The following is a 22,992-nucleotide window of genomic DNA, read 5'->3' as shown; positions in this document are numbered from 1 at the left end:
TAGTGTATGCCGAGGGGAATCTGAGAGGCTACACGCACGAACATGGCGGACGTCCACGCTGCCAATCATTGTAGTGTGCACGTTGTTTGCATATGCATTCGATAGTTTGTCTGCTGTCAATACTCTATTTTTCCTCCATTTTATTATTCCCTCCTAGATGGGGAAGTTACAGGTGAGGTGCAGCCTCCGAAGTGCTGTATTACAGTTGCAGCCGGATGGGAATGGATTGTAGGGATGGAGGAGGTTTGGCTAACACAAAGGCATGGAGACATCACTTATCCTGCATAAAAGAAATCCTAACATGAGATTCGAAGGGCACACTTGAGCAGCGCTTTCTTTAGTCAATGGACTGGGTGCGGCTTCTAAAGAAACCCACAACTTTTCACGAGCCTTTGCAGGAAGCTCTGACTGCGTGACGTGTAGTTTCGGGTTTGCTGCGGGGTGAACCCTGAATACGCCTTCTGATTCTTCCCAAGTCTGGAATGCAACTTATTCACGTGCATTATCAAGTAAGCTTAAGCGTGCGCTCTTCTCTGGCCACACTGCAAACGCATGCATTGCCCAGCCGCAGGCTCTCTTGCACAGAACGAAACGGTCGGAAATGGTCTTCTCCATGTAAGCAGCACAGCAACAACGTTCTTTCAAAGCACAAGCTTGAACTGCCTAGCAGGGGCAAAGAACTTCTGGCTAGCCAGTCGTATGATACGTATGACCAGCAGTCATTGCAGTGGTGCGGTCGTAGAGATCTTCAGTGAGTGGCGTGTTGTTCCCTAGTTAGCGTTGATTGGCTCTGGAACTTGCAATCTAAGGGATATTTTAAAGACAAAGTTGGGGAAATTCGCATGCATATGGCGAGCGTTTCGTGATCTCCGTGCAAAGACACCCCGCAGCCGAAGCCGGATGTGCCGGTCGGCAGTGAAGCCCAACATTAGTGCTAGGTCCAGTGGCTATATTTTGCTTGACTTCCGATTTTTCACATTGTCGTCTTCGGAAAAGGGAAATTCAGTTGGGATTGGAACTTCAGAAACCTCTGAACTGGTCGGTGCCCTGAGGGCCCCTCTTCGCTATCGCGCCCAGGGGCCCCCATGGGGTCTCCGTATAGTTCTCACCCCTCGTTGAATCTGGTTTGCATATTCCGCTTAATTATTGCAGGTTATTAGCACAGCGGAGTGTTGCAATTGCCTTATGGACCCTAGGTCTGGGCTGACGGGATTATCTGCAGGAGACTTCGCGCCGCCTCCTGCCGCCTGCCGCCATCGGAGCGCTCTACGGCACATTGCACCCATGGGAGGAATTAGGGATGCTAAATTATGAAGAATCCGGATTGGAGGCATCGACGAAAGGGTCCAGTGGAGGCGGAGGCGAGGACTGAGAGGGCAGAAAATGGATGTAGACCTGGCGCTCGTCAGCGCGCTGCAGCTCCGCGAGCTACTACAGCAGCACTGTAAGTCCGAATTCCCCTTCACCAACTAGCCGCTGCTATGGGCAACTACTGTATCCCGGCGTCAGCCACACCAGAAAGCGCGGTTGCACTAGCTGTAGAAGCCGCACCAGCTGTGACAGCCTTAGCCGCTGAAACGGCAGCCCCAGCTGTAGCAGGTGCAGCCGCAGAAACCGCAGCACCAGCTGTAACAGCTGCACCGGCTGTAGCAGCTGCACCAGTTGTGGCTGCTGCAGCAACATTAGCTGGAGCTGCAACAGACCCTTTGAGTGAGGCAGTGATGCGGGCAGGGGCTAGCGTTCCGTTTCGGGAATAGTACCCGATGGGTAATGACTTTCATTCGTGTTGTGTCTCAGCACCCCTCTCTCCCCAAGTACAAGAGCTGGCATCTGAATGCAAGAAGTACGATTTTCAATATCCCGCTGCACCGCAGCCACTTTTGTTGAATTTTTTGGGGGTGTCATTAGCCTCTTGTTAGCCCCTCTGGGCAGCATGTACCGTGCTTCTTTCTTTTATTCCTGATGTCCATCTGTGTTTTTTCTCTCTTGGCCGTCTAGCCGAAATTCATTTTCAAGTGTCGCTCCTTTCCTCTCCACTTAAAAGGTTTATCTCTGATTGTCCTGTTAATACACTGGTTTGTTAATACAAAGCCACATTTGCTGCGCAGCAAGACTCTGGTGCATTATTCTGGCATCCATACAGAGCAATGTGCAACTGCGCAACTGCGTTTTTGACCAATGCTGCAGGCTGCTGGCCGTCGGTGAGGAATCCCTCAAGGAGGCGCACCCTTCGGACCCTCGGTTGCAGCATGTAGGCCTGATATGAGCTGCTTTGCATTTGTGCGTGAGAGAAATGGTGTTTTTCAGCTTGCTGCAGAGGCAAGTTTCCGCAGCTGCTGCGGTAACTGCGATTGTTGCTGCCACTGGCCCTACAGCGCTGGCTCTTTGCTGCTGCGCATGCAGGCGTGCAAGGAGTTGGACGAGGCTCTGACGTTCTTTCATTCTATTGCTGCAGCGGATGAGGACTTGGCCAGGCAGCAGCAAGGGGGTGGGGAGAAGCGGCAGCAAGAACAGCAGGAGTCCACAGCCACAACTCGCCCCCGATACGGCAAACGTGCTGAGAGGGAAAACAGCAAGAAACAGCATCACGGCCGGAGCAGTAGTAGGGGGAGAAGAAAGGATAAAGTAAAGGCAGCAGCAACAGACCGGACTGCTGCTGCTGTGTCAGAGCAGCAGATTGATGACTCCTTGTTCGGGGACTGGCCCCCCATAGACTTCACCTTCCCGGAAAGTTCATCTGTGGCTCCTTCTGGCGCTACTGGGCCCGAATCTCTCTCGTGGGGAGGCTACGCAGCTCAAGACCCTTTTTTGCTCTCTGCATCTGCCTCTGCTGCTGCAGCAACTGCTCCAGCTGCAGCAGCAGCTGCTGCTCCAGCGGACTCAGCGGAGCTCAGGCACGGCAGAGCCAGGACTCATAGTAGGAGGCGCGCAAAAAGCAGCAGCAGATCTCGTGGACTAGATGCACCAAGCAGTGACGGCGAGCGCAGCAGTAGCAGTAGCAGCAGCCGCAGTTCAGACCTCAGCAGCAGCACGCGCAGCAGGGAAGGCAGTAGTGATAGCGAAGCCACAAAGACCAACACTAAGGTCCGCAGGCGGCCAGGGAGGAGTAGTCGTTCTCGGTCGCAACATAACAGGGCAACAGGAATAGCGGCGTCGCTTCAGACGGCAGGAGCGGTAGAAGAACCAGCAGATGACTGTTGCAGCATTTGCGTCTCGTGTCTCCGCGCCGTCTTTGTGGCTAAAGGTGCTGCTGGTCCATTTCGCCTAGATACAGCCATCTGCGTTCCCTCGGAGGTACGGGAGAGACTCTTGTGAACGTGTTCCTGCATTTACTGGATCCACTTCACGGGACAGAGAGGGAGGAATGGCTTGTAAATAAGTATTGACGTGTATCTTGACTGCTCCCTAGTGCAGCGCTAACTAATGCCACCGGTGTGAGAAGGGCTGGTGTAGACATTTCATGAGGGGCGAGGAGAACTATTTTTTTCTTCGCCCAGTTGTAACAGCCATTGCAGCCGGAAACATAGACATCTGCGCGTCTTCCGAACTTGTCCGCGGGCAATGCCGATCACTTCGTGCTTTTCTTCTCTGCTGCTTGCATTGCAGAGTGTGGATACCGAAGCTGAGTGCAACTCCGAGTTGGGCGTTGTTATCAGCAGCAGTAGCAGCAGCAGTAGCAGCAGCACCACCACCAATGCCACCAGCAGAGAGCTGCAAGTGACATGGCAGCAACCTATGCGTTTTTTCGTCCGTATGCATCCAGCCGAGGAGGGCAAGAAAATAGACGAGTATGGAGGGAACTTCGTGAATCCACTGGAATGTCTACAAAAGGAGGGAGTCTTGCGCTTTCTAATTAGGGGAGGAGATGACGGATGGCCCGCCTTCACGGCTCAATTTCCCCTCAGCTCTCTGACATGTTCGGCTTTGCAACATTCTACTGAAGACTGCTGCTGCTGCTATTGTTGCTGCGTTGGTGTTGGTCCTGGTGCTGTGCATCATGGCCATACTCTGGCTGTAGCTCATGCTGCCTATACCGCTTCTTCCTCACATCCACTAGCTTGTTTGGCTGCTTTCATCACACTGAGGACGCTTGCAGATTTCTAGCTGTCATGGTTGCCCGAGTCGTCTAAGAGGGCTTGCACGGTGCTGCTCAATTTTCCAAGTAAACAGCTCGCAGCTGCGCGGTGTCTGCTCTTTTTGTCTTCAGACGGGCTCTGCAGCACGCACCATGTATCTGTGTTTTCTAAAGAAGAAAATGTCACAGACTGCACAGCTGCATGCGGCTACTTGTCCTTCTCAATCTTGGCAGAGCCACTAAAACCCCTGGCTACTTCCACATCAGGGGGACAGGCAGCTCTTGCCGGGAGCAGCGCGCCACCTGCAGCGGAAAAGAAGGGACAGAGGCGAACAGAGGCCATGAGGGCGGTAAGCGGACATCCGGACCATCCAAGGCTGTACTTCCCATATGAAAAATCAAATGCGGTAGTAGCGCTGCACCGTGTGGCGCACACATCGTCGTTGGAGTGGCTGCAGGGCTGCCATTTGGGGTACTAAACCTGACTTTTGGTATGGCATCTGCAGCATGGTAGGGATCTTGATGCAAGTTTAAAATCGACGAAAAACGAGAATGCTGCGCTGCAACAGCATAACAAGCTGCTGCAAGCGCAGGTGCAGGAGCAGCAGCAGGCTTTATTACAGCAACAACAACATATCCAGGCCCTTCAAGCTCACATGTAAGTGTCTCTCTTTCTCCCTGCCACAAAGCCGCATTATGTCCCATGGGTGTGGCTTCCAAGGGGGGACGGCGATCGGATGCTAGGCGCATTCATGTTTCCTCTTACTGTGACGCAGGCAACAACTCTCTGCACAGCTCACCGAAGCATCTCAGCGACTCGCGTGAGAGCATGGACAGTACCTGAGCAGTGTGCAAGCAATAAAGCCTTGGAGCAGAGCCGTAAAATTAGAAGTACTCAAGTTGAATTAACTAAAAGAAACTAAGAGCTGGGATTTGGTCCCTCTGGAACTGTAGGCTCGGGGCAACTGGTGTATGTCGGTAAAGTAATGGATGCTTCTGCTTCCAATGAGTTTCGTTGTGCTTTTCCAGGTCCGCTGAAATACAGCAGCAACAACAGCAGCAGACGCTGCAACAGATGCAACAACGAGATGCTGAGTCTCGTGCTTCCGCAGCCGAGATGGCCAGGTTGCAGCAACAAGTTTTGCACTTAGAAGATTTACGGAGGAGCGCCGAAGAAGAACTAAAGCTTCAGCGCAAACAAATTCGTAACTACAGAATGGAGGTAGAGAAGCATGAGCGTGAGCTCCAGCGGCTCGTAGAAGAGCAGAAAGATGCAGACAAGAAGGCCGTCGAGCAAGAGAAGACTATCGCGGAGCTCACAACACTCCTCAGCAACGCGAGAAGCCGCATAAGGAATGAGCGACAGCGGAGCGAGGGATTAGTGGGCAAGTTGGAGGGTGAGAAACTATGCCGAAACTGACCTGCTTCATTTCCCCCGCAAAAATGCACCAGATTTCTTTGATTACTGCTCCGGCCGTTTTAGCCCTTCGTCCCATTATCACATCCGTTCCGGTCTCTTTTGAAACTATCCACTGCTTCTCGTAGGAGTGGCTCATTAGACTCTCATGTGTGCTCTTTGCTGTTAGCATTCATGTTTCCTGCGTGATGCTCTGTTGTCTCTGCTTGCAGCTGCGTGCGAAGTCGAAACCTCATTAAAAGCAGAATTGCAGGCATCGCAGTAGGCATCCAATGCTCACCTGGGCATTTTTATAGATGCATTTCCCCCGTACCGTTTCCTCTGCAGGTACTCGAGTTAACTCACCACATGCGTCTGCAGTCAGATGGTTTGAGTTCGTAATTCTCAGTGCAGGATGCAGCGTTGGCTGTGTCACAGGAAAATGGCAGAGGAAGGCAAGCGGCAGCTGCTGAGCTTGACTTGGGGCTTGGTGAGTACTACAATCCGTACGCTGCTGGATGTCTTTCACTATTTTGCACTTACAGCAAATTTTAAAATACACAAGTCTGAGGGGATTTGTGGAGCCATGGATAAGTAGGCACATGAGATGCGCTAATATTTGCACTCCACCAAAGTCAGCCTGCATGAATGCAATACTGTTTGTCTGAATGGGAATGCATGACTCCTTGTGATAGCTTGCCGGCGTCATACACAATAGCGTTCAACTGTTAGTTGCGTACTTCACTGCAAATCATGTGCATTAGACTACTTGCCTACATGGGCAAATGCCCACGTACGCGCACGTACCAACCACCATGTATGCGCACGTAACACACCACTATCATTGTGCAAGCAATAGTGCGTGCATTCATGCGCATGTATGCATGCTAAAATGTATGCATCTATTTGCACATCCTCGCGCATGTATTTACCTGTGCCAGAATAGCTTCAGCCACTCGTATACGCATGAGGAGCAGCTGCATTGATGCCTACAGTTTTGCATGGAGACGCATGAGCATATTTTGTATCGGAGCGTCGGGTGCATGCTTCTCATCTACATTGACTTGCTGAGAAATCAGTATGTGCGTAAATGCGTGCGCGAGGATGTGCAGAGAGATGCATCCATTTTTGCATGCGTACATGCACGTGAATGCACGCACGTGTGCGCAATGATACTAGTGTGTCACGTGCATACATGTGGTCGCGATGTGTACACCTAGCGCCTAGCATCTCACAAAGTTAGCCTTCCCCTTACCATGCGAATATTGACTATGTGGCCCTGTAGAGAACTCCGTTTTCCTCACTTTAAGGATTGATTTTGTAGCAAGAACTCGTTATCATGTGCCGCTCTGCTTGTTTCCGTTACAAGGAAGCTCCACCAGTCTTTATTGGATTCACTGAGCCGAATTGTGATAAGCAGCCTGGGGGAGAGTTGCGGAGGCGGCAACAGCAGCATAGGGAAGGAGACCGCAGCGAAGCCACTGAGGAAATTCAGCACAACCGTACATGCTCAGAGTCACACTGGGCAGGCACGCCAAAGCAACCTTTCTCCAAAGCGTGTGCAGACCCAATTTCGTCTGCAGATGCACAACCACGAAGTATGGATCACGTTAGAGTGTTACAAAATACCTCAGCTTACCATTCTCCCTAATTACAGCACATGCCGCAAATACTGCAAATATGTCTAATTATAATGTGGACGTCTTCAGGATGGAATGATGCCCGAATTTTGCGTCGCCTCCTTCCCCCTGCTCAACCAACTGGAGCGGCGCGAGAGACTTCTCTAAAGCTGCCAATGCAGGAAGGTTATATCCACATGTTGCTTGAGCACGCTCGTTTTTGTGGACAACCATGGGGGGGTATCCTTCTGGAGAGTACGGATTTAAGAGTGAGTTCATTCCGTAGTTGTACTGCAGCGTCGGAAACGTCTGGCTATCCGAGTGACCATGGCCGTGCAGCTCAGCTGACTGTTATTGCCCTTTAGGAGCAGGAGTGTAGCAAACTTAAGGTGGAGGCGTTGAATTTTTCTGTGGAAAGGGCCTTTTTGTCCATGTGTAACTAATCCGCTTCATCTCACATCACCAGCTTCCACTGGGATTCTCAGCTGTGCTGTCACTCACCGGAACACTACTGTTGTAGGTAGAATGGTTTTGCTCCATTCGTGCGGGAGGCGACGGCGAGCGAAGTTCTGGGTTACCAACATTTCTATCTGGAAGTGTTGCGGCAACTGCGTCATTCGTCGTCAACATCTGCTTCAGTGCAGTCCCTTGTCCCGATGTAAGGGTTGCCCTCGAAAAGGAAGTGCTGGAGGGGGGTACGTTTTTGCACTCTTGTGTTTCACTGTCTCCCTGCATCTTTTCAATGCATTCAGTAGGTGGATGTGGGAATAAAGGGACGCTCCTACTAATGCAAAGCGGTCTGCCCAACCCCCTGTACATAAGATTCACACAAAACTGTGTCTGAAGCCGTTTAACCAAACAAGCAGTGCATAACATTTATCCATCATTCATCGGGTGCGCTATTGATTCAGGACGCGTTAGTGTGAATGCGAAACCAAACCAAGGGGCGCGGTGTGTCAGTGTTGCTGGGGAGCTTGAGGTTTCTCGCCCCTCGCGAGATATTCCCGTTCTCCTCATCACCGCTCTGTAGGCTCTGTGCACTATCCTGCACTATGGCTTACTTGTAGGCTGGTAGACAATATAATGACCGAAGTACTCTTGACTGCTGCCAGTCACGAGTTCGAACCCAGTTCAGGCTCCTACCCGCCAGTGTCCTTGCAAAGCTGCAGTCTTGCTGCATATTCGCATGTGTCTCTCGCTGCTAAGCAGGCAGCGCTTGCATGCGTCTCTGCTTTGCTGATCTCTCAGAACCCCCGACTCGCAGGAGCTTTCCCTGAGGCTGAAGCTGCCGCTCCCATCTGCGGCGTTCTGTGTGCCTTTCCAGCTATCTAAGGAAGCATTTGCTGCTAAGTGGAGATCTCTAGAGATGCAGGAGGATGCGGTGCGTTAATGAGAGCTACGTCCCCGCCATTCTACTGCCTCAGTAGATGCAGTCCCAAAACTTGGCCCTACCATGCGGCACGTTGAGACTCAGTGACTGGACTGCTGCTGCAATATCAAATCATTCTCACCAGCCGGAAGCAAAGTAGAGGCGCACTTCATCTGTGGTCGTCGCTAGAGCACTGCAAATGCAAAATGAATGCGTTTTCCCCTTGTGCGTGTGAAGGTGTTACTCGACATGGTTCCAGATCGCATCCGCAAGGCTGTTACCTCATGTGAGCTTGGGGGGCGCTTTCTTATCATCCCCCTCGATGAAGGAGAGCCGACGGAAGCCTCTTTAAGAAGACCAGGGTTTATGCGTATTCACGCCTCTGGTGCCTTTCCTGCAAGTGCTGAATGCACCGAGGCGAGCGCCCCATGCTCCTGTCCCCAACAAAACATTAGGGAATCGGTATCACGGGGAAAATATATTCCTTGTTTAGTTGAGCTGTCGGTCAAACGAAATGCATTCGCTGGAACAGAGCGTCAGATACAGCTGGTCTCTCAGTGGGGGCGTACGCCCAGTGGCCTTCTGCGTGTACGGTGTACCAACACGTCACTAAGAAGCAGCGTGCTTGAAGCTCTCTTGCAGCAGTTCCTCACTTCTTCGCAGATAATCCATGCGTCTTCTTCTGTGTAGATGAGGAACAAAGGCTTTTTAGAAGGTGGGACCCTTGAAGAAAACGCCAGTTCGCTGCTTGAAATTTGTACATTTCCTAACCCACAATTTCCAGCTCGTTAACAAATAGTAGTCACCAGCATTGCGTGCTCCTTGTGCACTGAAGATTTGCTACCCTTCAGTGATGGCCCATCAATTGCCCTAGTTGGGGCGTATTTATGCGGACTAGATTACCCTCACCAAGCCTTATTCTAGTTTTGTTCATCATGCAGTCAGGATTCAAGTTGTTTGAACTACAGGAAATAACAGTCCATATTTCCGTTAAAATCTCGCTATCTGCCATCACCGTTGAAGCGTACCGGGAAACGGGTGGCACTTACCCCAATTGCACGATCTATGCCTTCATCTAAGCAGTAAACTGCTACAGTTAAGTCTGATGGATCCTACGGCGGTTCTGCTTCGTCACCCGAAACTCTAAACAAGTTGTGTCGATAAGCACAAACCACTATGAGAAAAGCATGAATGAGCCAGCACATACGCCTATGCCGCCACTTGGTAACCCAATAGGAAACTTCCACTTCGCATGGTTCAAGAGCCCACACTCCTAAGGGACCGCACATGGCAGCCAACGCAAGGTGCATCCGCTTCGAAGCGCCACGAAACAGAGCCCAAGCCGCTTCACGATACCCTCAACCCATTGCATGCCATCCTGCTCCTTGCAGGTGCAGCAATGGATCAGCTCGCCTGCGCTCTAAGGATGCACAGTAAGTAGGTAGTCCACTCTACGCGTAAGCGAGAAGGGGATTTCCATCTTGTTTTCCATGTGGGTGCACTGGAGCACCTAAAACAGCAAGCAAACAGCAACCCACCACAGGAGCTTGATGCCGCGTGACGTGCTTTCGCACAGCATCATGCATTTGCAGTCTGCAGCTCGCTCACCTCCACATTACAGATATTTTCCCTGCTGTGCATCTCCACGGAGAAAGGCATGAGGGTCGTCAGGCTGGCGTTGGCCGTCAACTCGATAGTCGCAGCTGAGAGCTGCTGCCCCATTTCCGGAAGGAACCAGTGGACTGAAACCCCGTCATGCTCCGTGGTTCCCGCATCCGTTCTCAGAACCTGCTCATCAATAAAAAACGCGCAGTAGAACATGTAGGTGCGTGCGCAAAGATAAATGCTATGTATACATATTGATCACATCAGTACTTGACAATGCAAATGGCTAGAGTGCAACAAAAATCAAGCTTCATCTCAACAGCCTGAGCTACGGCCAAGCAGAGCATGCCGGTCAGTGCAGATCTGGAAGGAGTGGGGAAAGGTTAACCTGAGGGTTTGCCTGGGCTGGACACATGAAAGAAACACGAACGTCTTCCAGACGTTTCGAAGCGTCCGTAACCTCCAGTTCAACAGTCAGCACTGTGCCCGTTGGCGTCGTAGACGGCCAGCAGCTCACTGTCAGCGGCACCAAGCTCTGTATGAAATTTCACAAGATCAAGACAAAAGAGGAGTTCTTCCTATACAAAATGGGAATCTGCCGGAAAAAACGAATAAAGAAGAATATCTTCGTACCTCATCCTTTTCGCTGGATCTCCACTTGAGCAGGGGTGCCGGCTGGTGAGGAGGCAACGGCCTCGATGGGTCTCGGACCTGAAGCAGGCTGCTTTGAGACAGAGCCGCCTTGTCAAGATTTGGGTGACTCTTCATCTTAAACCTTTTGTCCTCCGGCGTCAGCTGATAACAGAAATGCATAAAACGTGTTATCGCTTTATTCGCGGCACACTACGAACCTCCGCATGTACGCTGGATGTTCAACTCACTATTCGATTGCTACCTGATCTGAGCTACTTACTAACTTGTTCAAGGGGAGAGACAGAAGACGCTCGCCTACCTGAAATGCTGCAAGAGACCCTCGCTGTGGATCGTTCGCGGTAACGAAAAATGTCCCTTGAAGTTCTACCTCCTTGACGACTGCAAAGCACAGAGAACTACCAGGTGAGCTTGAAGTCATGCAGGAGCAAGCGGCAGAAGCCACGCCGAGTACCAGGGCTTAAAGTTGCACGCACCTCCCTCGGCTTGCAAAGACGCCTTTACCTTTTCCTCAATGAAAACGCTTACGGGATCCGCTAGCGGATTGCTTAAAACTGTATGGACGCACGCAATTCGCAATACTGTATATGAGTAAAGACAACAAAACCTTCCTGGCAAAATGTACGATTTGCACTGGAAATGCCTACACACATGCAATCGCTCCGATGGAGCAAAGTGGTACTTGCAGGTGCCAAATAATGCCAGCATTAAAATAAGCACAAAGTCTACCATGATTTATCATTGTTGTAGCTAGATGACTACGAGCATCCTACCCTGCTCGTGCTGCGGTTCGGTTGATTTAGTCTCCTCATCCACCAGGTTCTGTAATGCGCTATCGACTCCCCCAGATGGTGTCTTAAACCCAAGCTGCATGCCCTTTGACTGATGGCTCCCTCTTGTGGCCCCTGGAGTGACTGATGGAGAAGGCTGGTGTTTTGAGTCATACATCCCCCCAGTAGGACTTGGCGATCCCCAGTAAGCTTCATTTGGAGGCACCCCCTGAGCAGCAGAGATGGTAGGAGGACCGCGCGACAGCTGAGTTGCTGCTCCGGCACCGCGAAAAGTAGTAACATCCAACCCTTTACCGGCCTTTTTTGCTGCCTGTCTCTCCTTCTCGAGTCTTTGGGCGATTTCTCGCCGTCGATCTGCCTGCTCCTTCTCTTTGCCCTGCGGTACCAATAAGTTCACGTTGCACAATCAGGAACCCTTCTTCTGTGCGCTACGTGTGTAGCCCGCATAAATGCAAACGCTGTTCTTGTAGAAAAGCACTTCATGGAGCATGGGTACGCCCGCATATACAGAAGTAATCTCACCAGATTAAACTTGAAAAAATAAGTGAATGCCCCACATCTGAAGAGGCTACCTGATGCTGCAGGATATGTATGTGCTACACACAAATATTTTCCGTCACTACCGGCTACGACTACGGTAGAGGGTGCACATGCCACTGCAGCTGCTGCTACCACGGATGATGCTGCTGGTGCATTCGGCTCATTACCTCAGCGATCATCCTCTGTAGCTTCTCTTCGTGAGAGTCCATGGCAACGTAAGACTGGATCTGCTGAAGCGTAAGCGCCTCCCTATAGCCGCCGCTAATAAGCTCGTCGAGCATAAATACTATATCAAACGCGTGGGCAGCTACGCTATCTTCGAGACTGCCGTTTCCGTGACTCTCTCCACACGTCTCCTGGGACACAAACACGCGCTACCTCGAAATCTACCAGGGACAGTGTAATTGATATAATGCATGGGCGCGCATAAACCCAGTTAACGACTATGCGCATGAGACAAAAACCAACTCTGGGCAACGGTGTACAACGGGCGAGTCCGCCACAGGACAAGAGAAGCGAGAAAAAGGTTAATCCAGCATACACTGAAGACAGCTCAAAACTAGCACTCTTTGGTAGGTCACCCAAAAAGATAGTCAATAAAACCACGAATTACGGGGATACAAACAGAAATATGTCAGTGGTGCGCCTTGCCTGAACGATGCTGACGAACATCCTTAGAGTGCCCAGGTCCTCGAAAATGTTGCTGCTCTTCGTTGTTATCAAGACGAGGTAGAGGTTCTCAACCGGTTGGTATACATAACGGACTGACTCCGTCTCCAGATAGGTATGGTCGGAGCCTAGAAGCGCCGGCAGACAGACGCACAGACTGGCGTTTCGTCAGCATCCACACACCATCTTCCACAGAGCTTCTAGAGCACTTCAAGATGGTTCCAAAGTCACTAGGCACACGATGCATGGCCCTTAGGCGAGCATCTATGGTTCATCACAACAAACAGGGGGGGCCGTCACGTGTGCAAGGTTTGAAGGCTTTTTCTTGAACGCGCGAGAATGCACCCATGGCTTGCCCCCCTACCCCTGCCGCTTGTACACTACCCGCAGTTTAGTCAAGCTGCATTGGCCTCAGCGTACCCGAATAATCAACAAGCTTAACGAATGCATTGAGCAGCCCTTCTACCTTGGTTCGGCGTATGTCCACAAACTGTCTCGCAAGGAGAGGTCGGACTCTGCTGCTGATACAAGCGCTAATGACCACCATTTCCCTCACTGGCGAGTTTAAGAAAAGTCAAACAAGAGAATAACTACTGCATCCCGAAGTCTGAGTGTTGCTCGGCCTGCCGAAACTGCCGTGCCTAGGGACTGAACGCAGAGCTTCTGAGAAAATATCGAATGAAGTTCCATAGAATGTACGAGTACCATGAAATCTACGCTGCTTTTTAATATTTCAAAATGCACACAGGATGCATAGGTAGGCAAGCTGTCTGCGATCTGTTTCACAGCAGTCGTCGCAAAGTCGCGCCGACTGGGGCTGGATGCAAGTTTCGGTTGTCTCCTTTTCCGTCAAATTTCTTGTGCAAAATGCTGCAGTACTGTGTCTTTATTGAATTCGCTCTCGTCATGGCGCCATGAAATTACGGTGTAAAGCACCATCACTACTAGCTGGCGTCAGAGTTCTCTGCCCTGCAATCGCTGCTCACACTGGAGCCCTCCCACATCTTCTCTGCCATGCATTTTTGAATGGCCAGTAGGTCAATTTTGTTGCAGTAGTATCGCAAACAGGGCCAACCAATGGTTGTGCCTGCCCTTTAATCTACTGGTGCTGGGTATCTAGCGTACCTATCGCATGACGGCACAGTAGGCGGGCAGGTTGGCCACGAGGGAAGCAAACAAGTATTGAACCATTGCCTACGGTGTTAGAGGATCCATCGTCAAGGGGCTTGGGTGTGCTTTCGTGTGGGGTTGCGTTGTAACGAGAGTTGCAGTTAGGCAACTGAGAACGAGCAAGACGAGCGTTGGTAGGCACCGACGCTCAGGTTTGCTCAGGAAACCTGAATAAAGCTAAATAAAGGAAGTCTAGCGGGAAAAGAATTGTCCTGAGTGGTTCTGTTTTACTGCCGCTTGCCACGGTCCTCGGCAAAGACTGAGGGCCAGTGTTCCGCGTGTTCACTCCGCATGCTTAAGGGGGGGCAGGCGATAACTGTGTGCCTAACCCCTGCAGTGGCTCCCGATAGAAGACGCAATGGAGATAGCAGAGTGCATTTATTGAGAGATCGCGAAATCCGCGAGTGCCGTGCTTTGGTGCACTGTGTCGGATTTCTGGGGAAGACGCTTAAAGTGAACTGCAAACAGAGAGTAGCATTGCAGAAATGCGGTGAAGTCCTTAAATAAAAGGCACGTATACGAAGGCCAATCGCAACGCTTCACTAGATCGGCAAAGATGTCAAGGCAACATGCCATGTATGGGTGTCGCGCCAGCTCCTGTAGCTGTGATTCTGCGCTCTCAGCTGGGTTTCCCCGGCATCCCCCCAAAGTCACCTCGTCACGGCGTTCACTTGGTCTGAATTTTGCCCCATGGTGCACACAGGGAGCACACTTAGGACTGTCCCAGCCCACTGAAGGAGTGTCGTGAAACTACAGTGCCGGCCTTCGTCGAAGCGTCATTACTAGACTACCGTCGTTCGGCATTTCAGCCCCACAAGCGTTGTAGATGCTCAGTGACCAAACACTGGTGTCGTAAGCGACCGGAAGCTGACATAGGTCGGTCCTAATGCGCTACCAAGCCGAAGAGTGCTAAAATAGTCAAGCAATACTGCCGCATCTAGACAGCCTGCTCACGCCACGCACTCGTCTCTTTTCATGTGTAAGTGCCCTTATCTATCGTGTACCCATAGTCTTGTTGCCGAGCAAAACGATGAATCTCCGCTCCTCAACTAACAAGATGGGCAGTAATCTGCCACTTATTGAGACACAGGCAGTGTATACGCCAGCATCGAATAAGTGCTGTCAGTCTGCTCCGTGGGGTGGATTCTCAACACCCGTAAGTCCACATCTGGAATAAAAGCTTCACACGCTCACACTTCCGCTGCGCTGGATACGTGTGCAATATCCAACCAACCTTTCATCACCAGTCTTGGAGAAGAGTCAGGGTACACAGCGGATTGGCACCGCTGAACAAGCTTTCGTCCTAGAACTCAGGTCTTCTAGTCTAAGCAGCTTAGGCGGCTGGCTAACAAATTGCACAACCAACTATCCGGGAGGTATCCTTTCTGTGCCGCCTGACGTGCGTATCATTCGGAGCTTCCCTCAAAAGCTCAGGCGTGTGTGCAGGTTCCCATTCAGTTCTACACTGAAATGGGAGTGCCGCTCCCCCTCGACATCGCATTAGCGCCCATTTCCTGGCATTCTTGGCAGGTGATACAACCCTGAAAGATCTTGTAGGCACTAGAATAGGCTGGCTATACTGGGGCAGCCCACGAGGCTAAGCTGAGATCTTCCCCACCATCCCGGGTTACAACTAAAGTTCCTCTATCAAACGTGGTCCTCTCTCGAGGCTCACAAGAAGCTTCTCACAACACAAAGCCAAAACAAGAGTGAAAAAGCTTAACCCGAGCACCTAGTAGGAAAAAAGCGTTTGGCGTTTTCTACTGGTTTTCTACTGGTCTGTTGAAGTCAACAGCCGCTTAGACAGCGCCCTGCTTAGATACGTTTGTTTGCGCTGTGCTGGAAGATTCATCGAACGTTGATGCACTATAAAGGTGCGAAGACGCCACTGATTCATCGTCAAAAAGTGTCCAATCCCGCGTGGCATTCAAATATTTATCGTCGTGGGAAGGTTCATCCAGTTGCTGAAGAGTGGATTCATCCTGCTGTTCCCGCCAAGGGCCCCTTGTGGCAGGGCTTTTGGCTTTACCATGCCGGATTATGGCCGTGGTTGCAGCAGCAATAATGCACAACACGAGAATAGCAGCAGCCCTACTCACGCGACTGCTCAAAGGTCCGTCAGCCTTGTTGTCTCCCTCGTCCCGTTCCGTCAAGGTCGAATCAACTGATTTACCATCTTCAGCATCCAAGTGCTTATCTGCATGCACAAGCATTTGCTCGTTGAAATGTGGGTAAACGTGCCAGCAGCAGCCCCCGTGCTTCGTCCGAAAATGCATCATGAAACCGAGGGACGGCACAGCACAGCGGGGGTTGCAATGGTATGTAAAAGTACAGGTCAAACAACCAGCCTCAAGCTCGCACGCACGAGCATAAGCACCAACTGGGCAGACCCGATGCATTTCTATGAAGGCGTCAACAGGAAACTCCACGTAACGCAGCACCACTGAAACAGAGAGGCAAACGTTCTCCAAGCCGGCCTCGCTTTCACAGCTAACCTGAAGGTTTGTACGTTCCTCTGGCGGCAGGCTCCTCACCACTATACTCTCTGGCTGTACGAATGAAATCTATCATATCCTCCTGCCATCCTTCCACTGCCCACCCATAACAGTGTAGATGCGTTCCGCCCTCTACCATTTTCAGCCATTTTTTGGGTGCGCCGCATTCCTGTACGTTGCAGCACATTTAAGCAAACAAATACCGGGAGAAAAGCGTGTACAAGCTTCCCAACAGAATTGGGAGGTGCACACGGAGAAAAGGGCAATTCAATAGAGACGCATCATTCAACACGAAAAATATGAAGAGAGGAGCCAGCGACAACGCAAGAGGTGCAAAGCATTTAAGCAGCCTGCAAGGAGTAACCCCCCTTAGTTCTGGATGCGCTGAACCACATCTTACTTGAAAAAGTTGCTCTGTGTGCTCAGGGGGAACATCTTTATCATTCGTCCCGCCAACAAAGAATGTTGGCACCTTCACGTTGCGAATTTTTTCAATGTTCTCCATGCCATCCTTCTGAGGAAAAAGAAAGCACAGCAGCGTGGTGCACAGATAACTAGCACCCCCGTGCGCATGTACGTTCCATTCCATCGCTTCAAGCATGCATGTGCGTACCTCTGCTACGATGCCATCCAGTACATGTCCGGAAAATAGCGGTGCGCATTAAGTACCACAAGCACAACGTCAACATGTGTAACTCGGAAATATCCACAGACAATCAGCGCACAACAAATTCAGCTTAAGGTGGATGTTTTCGTCCACTCTTTCGATGGGCTGTCCGAAACAAAATATTCCATTGGTATATACTACACTGAACTGCGTGCTTGCAGAGACAAACGACACTATCACTGACCTGTACCATTGTAAACAATCGGATAAGAGGTTTAAGCGCAGGGTAGCAGCTCTCTGCAACTTCACGGAGCGACGTAAACGTGTTTTCTATTACCAGCCCTTTGATCTGTGGAAGCATGAGCGGCGCACACACAGGAATGCGTGGACGCACAGATGAAACGACAAAGAAGAAGCACTGCGTCGAAGGCACGCAGGCCCTCTTTGCAAACCCACTGCAACTACGCTGGTGAGTCAGGTACAAAGCGCTGATGCCAACTATGAAGTGACGAATCTTGATTAAGATCCAAACCAGTGAGAACAGAGGCAACAGTTAGGGCGGCGACAGAAGCAACAACAGCACAAGCAGACTTGACCGCAGCAGCAGTAGCATCCGCTTGTGTCCTCACTGAAAAAGAGGACAAGTATTTGCCCACCTGGTTGCCCCTGCGGCTTGCAAGATCTACTGCAACACCACCGCCCAGGCTGTGACCTAATACGAATATATCCTCGTTGTTGACGTCCTGGTTGCTCAAAATATAGTCCAAAGCAGCATCAGCATCTGCGTATACGCCTTCCACTGTCGGGGTGCCCTCACTACGGCCAAACCTGCACAATTGCAGCACGGATTCTGCCAAAGCAAACTAGTGTATAGGTAACACAATCCATGCACAGGCGTGCCAGCACGAGTACATGAGCAAGCGCAACACCTCAGTAGGTGCGGATGTAAATACAAATGCACACTTGCGGACCCCAAAGGAGCAAGGTGTGCCGATGTACCCTCTATAATCCATAAGAAAAACATTGGCGCCGAGACCGTAGAGTTCTTCAGCGTGGGCTAGACGAAATCCCTGGTCTGAGCAGTTAGAGAAATAGGGACAACACAGAGGAGAGCAACCATCAGACACAGATCTAACTATACACGCGAGGCAATGATCAAAAGGAGTTACGGCAGGGAGCGGGACTGCGTCGTGCTTTTAGGTCCTTTCGCCCACACGGTATACCGACAGCAGTACGCGTTTCGTTTCCATGTGCTATGAGGAGGAGAAGGGATTGCAATTGCCCTACGCTTGCGTAAGCAAGCGAGCAAAAAGGGGCAACTGGGCAAAAGGAGGAGGCATAGTGTTCGGGGAATCCGAATGTGGAAGCAACAAGTATACAGTGGGAAGGGAAGGGGCATTTCAAGCCACAAAAGTAGTCAAAGACATGCTCGTTCAAAGCAGCAGGCAAAGTGGCACAATCGGGTAAGCAAACACTCGTAGTAAGAAGGTACACAGAAGTAGATGCAAAACGGAATCGACGATGCGTATGCATGCCGAGGTACAAACAACGGAAAATGAGGAGCAAACGCGCGACGAAGAACAGCCAGCGTACAGCCATAGTTCCCCTGGAAGCAGACAAAAGTTGGCGCCTCCTTGGGTTCTGGCTGTTTGATAAGCCACCCATGAAGCTTAACGTTGTCTCGCGTGGTGATGTAAACGTCATCAAACGGCAGCCCTGAGGCACAATAAAAAAACAGCCTCCATTCGTACCCTGCCGGACTTGGGCCCTATAGGCCTTTACCCATTAATGCAACAATTAAAATATCATCCTTTTGCTGTAAGCTCAGGCATACCAGCTACTGCTGGACCGCGAATATATGCCGGATCTTCTTCAATATAATGGCCTGCAAGAACAACACATTCGGGATCGAACAAAAAAGCAATACCTCCGAGGAGCTAACGCTGATATAGACACGGGCCACAAGGGTGGCTAAGCCAGCTTTTAGTTTGTACAAGTTAGGCTAGCCCGATCTTCATTCGCTTGCAACTTTTGAATTGTAGGGTAAAAGATTACTGTCTGGGTGAAATATTGCTTTGCTCCCATACATGTAGAAGAAGCCTGCACCATACGCGTACAGTCCGCATGCAACCAAGGCTTTCCCCCAAATACGTCAACAACAATACGCTAAATAACTTCACGGTTACCGCTAGTGTCGGTCTCCCCTGCTCTCATGAGTCCCACGACGGAAGAGCCAACTTTAGCAGTAGGAGTGGCTTTACTCCCCCAGACGCGTACACGTCACGCCATGAATGTTACGATGGAAGCAAATGCCACCGAGTTGGGCTCACCGGTTAAAAGTCCTAAGCCGACTACGCCAAGGATAGATAAACATGATACCACAATAGCAACCACTTTCACGGCATGAGGCCAACGCGATGGCATCTCGCGTCTTAGAAGAAACCTCGCTTCGTCGCTAGGAGTCTTTCCAAATAAGCCTTATGAACGGCCGGCTGCCCTCGCCGTACTCCAGCGTGCAAGCGGAGCTGCCAGCACCTTGTCGGAACAATTCACTATGCCTGTAATAGTGGAGAGCCTTCTTCCCAAGTTGCAAAAACGAACGAACCAAGCTCCTTGTATCGCCGATGACCAGTTGGGATATGCTCAGCCTGACTACAGGTCAGGCTCCTGCCAGAACTTGCTCGACCGTTGTCCTTACTTCTACCCGCTCAGCAAATGAGGGTTCAAAATAACTTTCTGTGAAAGTCACTAAAAGCGTCTCGTCATCAAGAGCGATTCGAAAGACAGAGGCCGGCCGCCAGTGCAATTAGGCTAAAGCGACCCCGTCAAATGCGGAGGCGGGCCGTCGCTTTGCGAAAGTTTCAAACTAAGAATATCCACAAGTTTAAAAGGGATCAAGCGGTTTAAAAAGAAGGAAGCAGCAGCCACCCACGAAACCGATCGCTCTGCTCTGGCCAGTTAACGCCTAAGGCTCGAATGGGAGAACCAATGAAACGCACAGGCAATGTAGCAGGCTCTCCATTGACCTGCTAGCGGCCTATTCCCAGGATCACGATATATAAGGCAATATTAGTATTTAAAAAAAGATGATTCAGGATGGAAATGGACCTAGGGGGTTACGAGAAGGCACAACGCTCACGGTTTTGGGGCTTGGTCGGTCCCGGAGGCGCTGACAGGCAGTGGTTCTCTTTCTGCTCTCCTCTGTACATATTGGTCAACTGTACTTGGGTTCGAGGTCTTTTACTATTGAGGTTGTCTTAGAAAGATTCTTTGATTCCCGCCAGTAATATAGAGTACGCACCTAAACAAGTGGGTGTGGTAACACGTGGTAACGTTGAGCTAGAGCAGTGCAACACGACCAACGTGACCGCTTCCACTTTCCAGCTCCTATTCTCATGCATAACTCCAGTCCAAAACTCTAGAAGTACATCAAACGGAAGGCCCCGCTGCCTGCGAACGCTTCCAATGCAGCCAAACGCAAGAAGTATTCTCGGCATGGCGAACGCTTCTTGTCGTGCCTCAGGAGATCACTGCTTATGCTGTGGCGCGTTAAGTTTTTCCGGCTAGTGGGCATGGAGAGAACCTGCATTCAACCTGTATTGTAGTGCACAGGCCCTACAGTGGGCCTCAACCAGGGACTTCCAGAGGTCTGTCCTTCCGGAGAGTACACATATTGAGAGAGTAGGATATCAGAGACAAGTCGAATCAGTTTAGACAGAAATTCAGATTATCAGTCGAAGAGCGCTCCGCGTCAACCGTGGGTTTGGGGCTGCCTGCGAGGCTGGCATTGCCACCTAGGCGCTGACGCACTCGAGTGGTCAGCACTTGGTTTTCCTTTTTGAGGCTATGAGACGAGAATGCGTTTTAAAGGTTGCTGCTCCTTATTTTAAGTTAACCTTGTGTATACTCGCTGAGTGTAGCGATAGCTATAGAGTGTGCACCTATGTAGGTGCGTAGAGAATAACGCATAGTAGCGGCCGTGTGAGAGTTGCTCACTACAGAACTCCAAATGCCTGAGCCCGATAGGGAGTCTGGAGGTGGAGTCAACGAAGTTGTTGGTGATACTTTCAGATGTAACATGACTGCGAAGTAGTACTGCATGAGCCGTCACAGCCATTAAACAGATCCTCCCTTACCAAATTGCATGCCAGGTTGCTCATTGACGGCAAGGTCGTATTCAGCAGTGAGATGCCCATCGTACAAGCAGTGCCCACACTTCTTCACACCCCGTAAGACGGTGTAAATCCCCTTTTCGCGAATGCGGTGTTCCTGATCTTCTTGTGTGAAGTGTCGTAATCAAACCCAAAGCCACTTGCTGCTTGTCGACTCGTCTGTTTGCTTGAGGAGCAGACTCAAAATTTTTGTCACTGGTACCAGTTGTTACGAGGAAGATGCTGCCGAAGTTGGGGCCTCATGTACTGAATATGATGTCAGATATTGATTGACGCCTCTTGCAGCCCCGTCTTTGGTCGCTACCCAAGCAAACTGCTTTCCTCTTCTTGAGTGGAGATGCCTCAGGGGCATGCATGCGTGCTAATCTGTTGATGAAGTTACGGTAGTACGATGCAAGGACAGAAGGCTTCCGAACGGCTGAGTGGATGCATTTCTCCTCCGTTTCCACCAACGCCTCTACTCTGTGCTGGATCCTTTTCGCTCTTTCCCTCTTAAGAAACTGATTCCACCGCTCTCATTGCAGAGGATGGTATTGTTGCTGGGAACGCTGAAATCTGCACTCTCACTGCTTTCCTACATGCACACTGCACGATGAGATCTCGACGACGCATGCTCCCCTTCCAGTGAGTCAACTTCTGTATGACTAGGATCATGTTGTGAAGTAGTCCAACGTAGTCCCTTGTTAGGGTAGTACCACAGGTTTTGAAATCGAGCACGCATTTTGTTCCCAGTGCTTTGACAATTCTGACCTTCTTTCTTCCACCGGCGAAACGTAGTGTCAGAGACTGAGCCCATGAATAGACAGGTAGGGTGCACGTCCGCCCTTCTGCGTAGCTTCAGATATCAAATCCAGCAAGCAGCCTCTGCAAAGGAGGGTTAGCAGCTTCTTACCATTATTAAGGACTTCGATGGCCACAGAGTTGAAGTAAGTTTATCTTCAAATGCGGCAGTCACCACGTTAGCCCCTTCGCGGTGCTGCGCGTTGCGGGAGGGCCACTAAGTTTCATTGACAGCTTTCTTTATCCCCTGGGGGAGCAGCTCAAAGTCTTGCTTTTGTACACTCGTAATTCTTCACATGCGCCTGCCCCCAACTGTGCAATTTGTTTTGGTGCGCAACTAGCATATACCCTGGCTTTCTGAGTGCTTTACTCACCGGCTTCCCTATGTTTTCGCATATCTTGTATTCACAGTCCCTTTGTGCATAGCTCTACACCTGAGTCTTCTCCAAGGGTGATTTCTCCCTCTCATTCGGGGCGGTTCAAATGGATTTTTCCTCTCTGATGCCTGAGTGGTCCATCATCATCTTGCCGAGAGCAACATTTCGCCCCCATTTCCCTTTCCTGCGCCCAGTCAGTAACGGGTTAATCTTCTCCTGGGAAGAGCCTTGGTGCGAACCACTGAAACACGCATTTCAAGCCCATCTTTGAGCTTCTACCCACGAAGATAACACTTTTCAATGGAGCTAAGTGGGGGGCCCCCTTGTCTAGCTTTTCTCAAGTCTAAAAAAGCCTGCTCCCTTGGGGGTCTAGGAATAAGCGTACATTGTAACGCATCTGGTAAAGGCTCCACCAGCTTGGACGTGTTTCTAGAAATTGCTGGCATTGCTTGCATTTAGCCACCAGCGTCGTCGTGACTCCCCTTCTAATAAGGAAATAGTGCGCTTCCAAAGAAGCACGCGATTCCTTCGTTCCCCCCACATCGTGATGCTTGTCATATTAACTCCGTCGGTAAGGGTGAAGGCATTTGTAGTGAACTGCACTCTAAAGCCATCTTAGGGTGTTCAGGCTGCGGATGCTCGCGAAGCCCAACAATTTGTCGCTCCCCCACCAAGG

The 22,992-nt window shown here is 50.7% G+C and overlaps 3 protein-coding genes across 3 annotated transcripts; 1 reads left to right on the top strand and 2 right to left on the bottom strand.

Moving 5' to 3' along the window:
- Window positions 1-1,481: 1,481 nt before the first annotated feature.
- On the top strand, window positions 1,482-5,757 carry EAH_00010680 (hypothetical protein, conserved; the record flags this gene model as incomplete). Its single annotated transcript, XM_013395080.1, has 10 exons — window positions 1,482-1,710; window positions 1,798-1,843; window positions 2,188-2,251; window positions 2,404-3,294; window positions 3,607-3,751; window positions 4,208-4,425; window positions 4,645-4,733; window positions 4,852-4,896; window positions 5,105-5,472; window positions 5,705-5,757. 10 exons carry the CDS (start codon window positions 1,482-1,484, stop codon window positions 5,755-5,757), a joined length of 2,148 nt encoding a protein of 715 aa, XP_013250534.1.
- A 4,122-nt stretch (window positions 5,758-9,879) lies between these two features.
- EAH_00010670 (coatomer delta subunit, putative) lies at window positions 9,880-13,262 on the bottom strand (the record flags this gene model as incomplete). Its single annotated transcript, XM_013395079.1, has 9 exons — window positions 9,880-9,960; window positions 10,068-10,247; window positions 10,495-10,599; window positions 10,698-10,859; window positions 11,220-11,269; window positions 11,489-11,882; window positions 12,214-12,402; window positions 12,713-12,843; window positions 13,136-13,262. 9 exons carry the CDS (start codon window positions 13,260-13,262, stop codon window positions 9,880-9,882), a joined length of 1,419 nt encoding a protein of 472 aa, XP_013250533.1.
- Window positions 13,263-15,684: 2,422 nt separating this feature from the next.
- EAH_00010660 (hypothetical protein, conserved) lies at window positions 15,685-19,411 on the bottom strand (the record flags this gene model as incomplete). The annotated part of the gene is made up of 10 exons (XM_013395078.1): window positions 15,685-16,082; window positions 16,381-16,549; window positions 16,781-16,894; window positions 17,232-17,336; window positions 17,644-17,815; window positions 17,987-18,062; window positions 18,581-18,703; window positions 18,822-18,872; window positions 19,043-19,087; window positions 19,318-19,411. 10 exons carry the CDS (start codon window positions 19,409-19,411, stop codon window positions 15,685-15,687), a joined length of 1,347 nt encoding a protein of 448 aa, XP_013250532.1.
- Between the last annotated feature and the right edge of the window lie 3,581 nt (window positions 19,412-22,992).

This window comes from Eimeria acervulina, genomic scaffold, assembly GCF_000499425.1.
Source record: "Eimeria acervulina Houghton genomic scaffold, Eah_scaff55, whole genome shotgun sequence".
In the NCBI taxonomy this organism is placed as follows: domain Eukaryota; phylum Apicomplexa; class Conoidasida; order Eucoccidiorida; family Eimeriidae; genus Eimeria; species Eimeria acervulina.
This window is presented reverse-complemented; position numbering and strand designations above follow the sequence as displayed.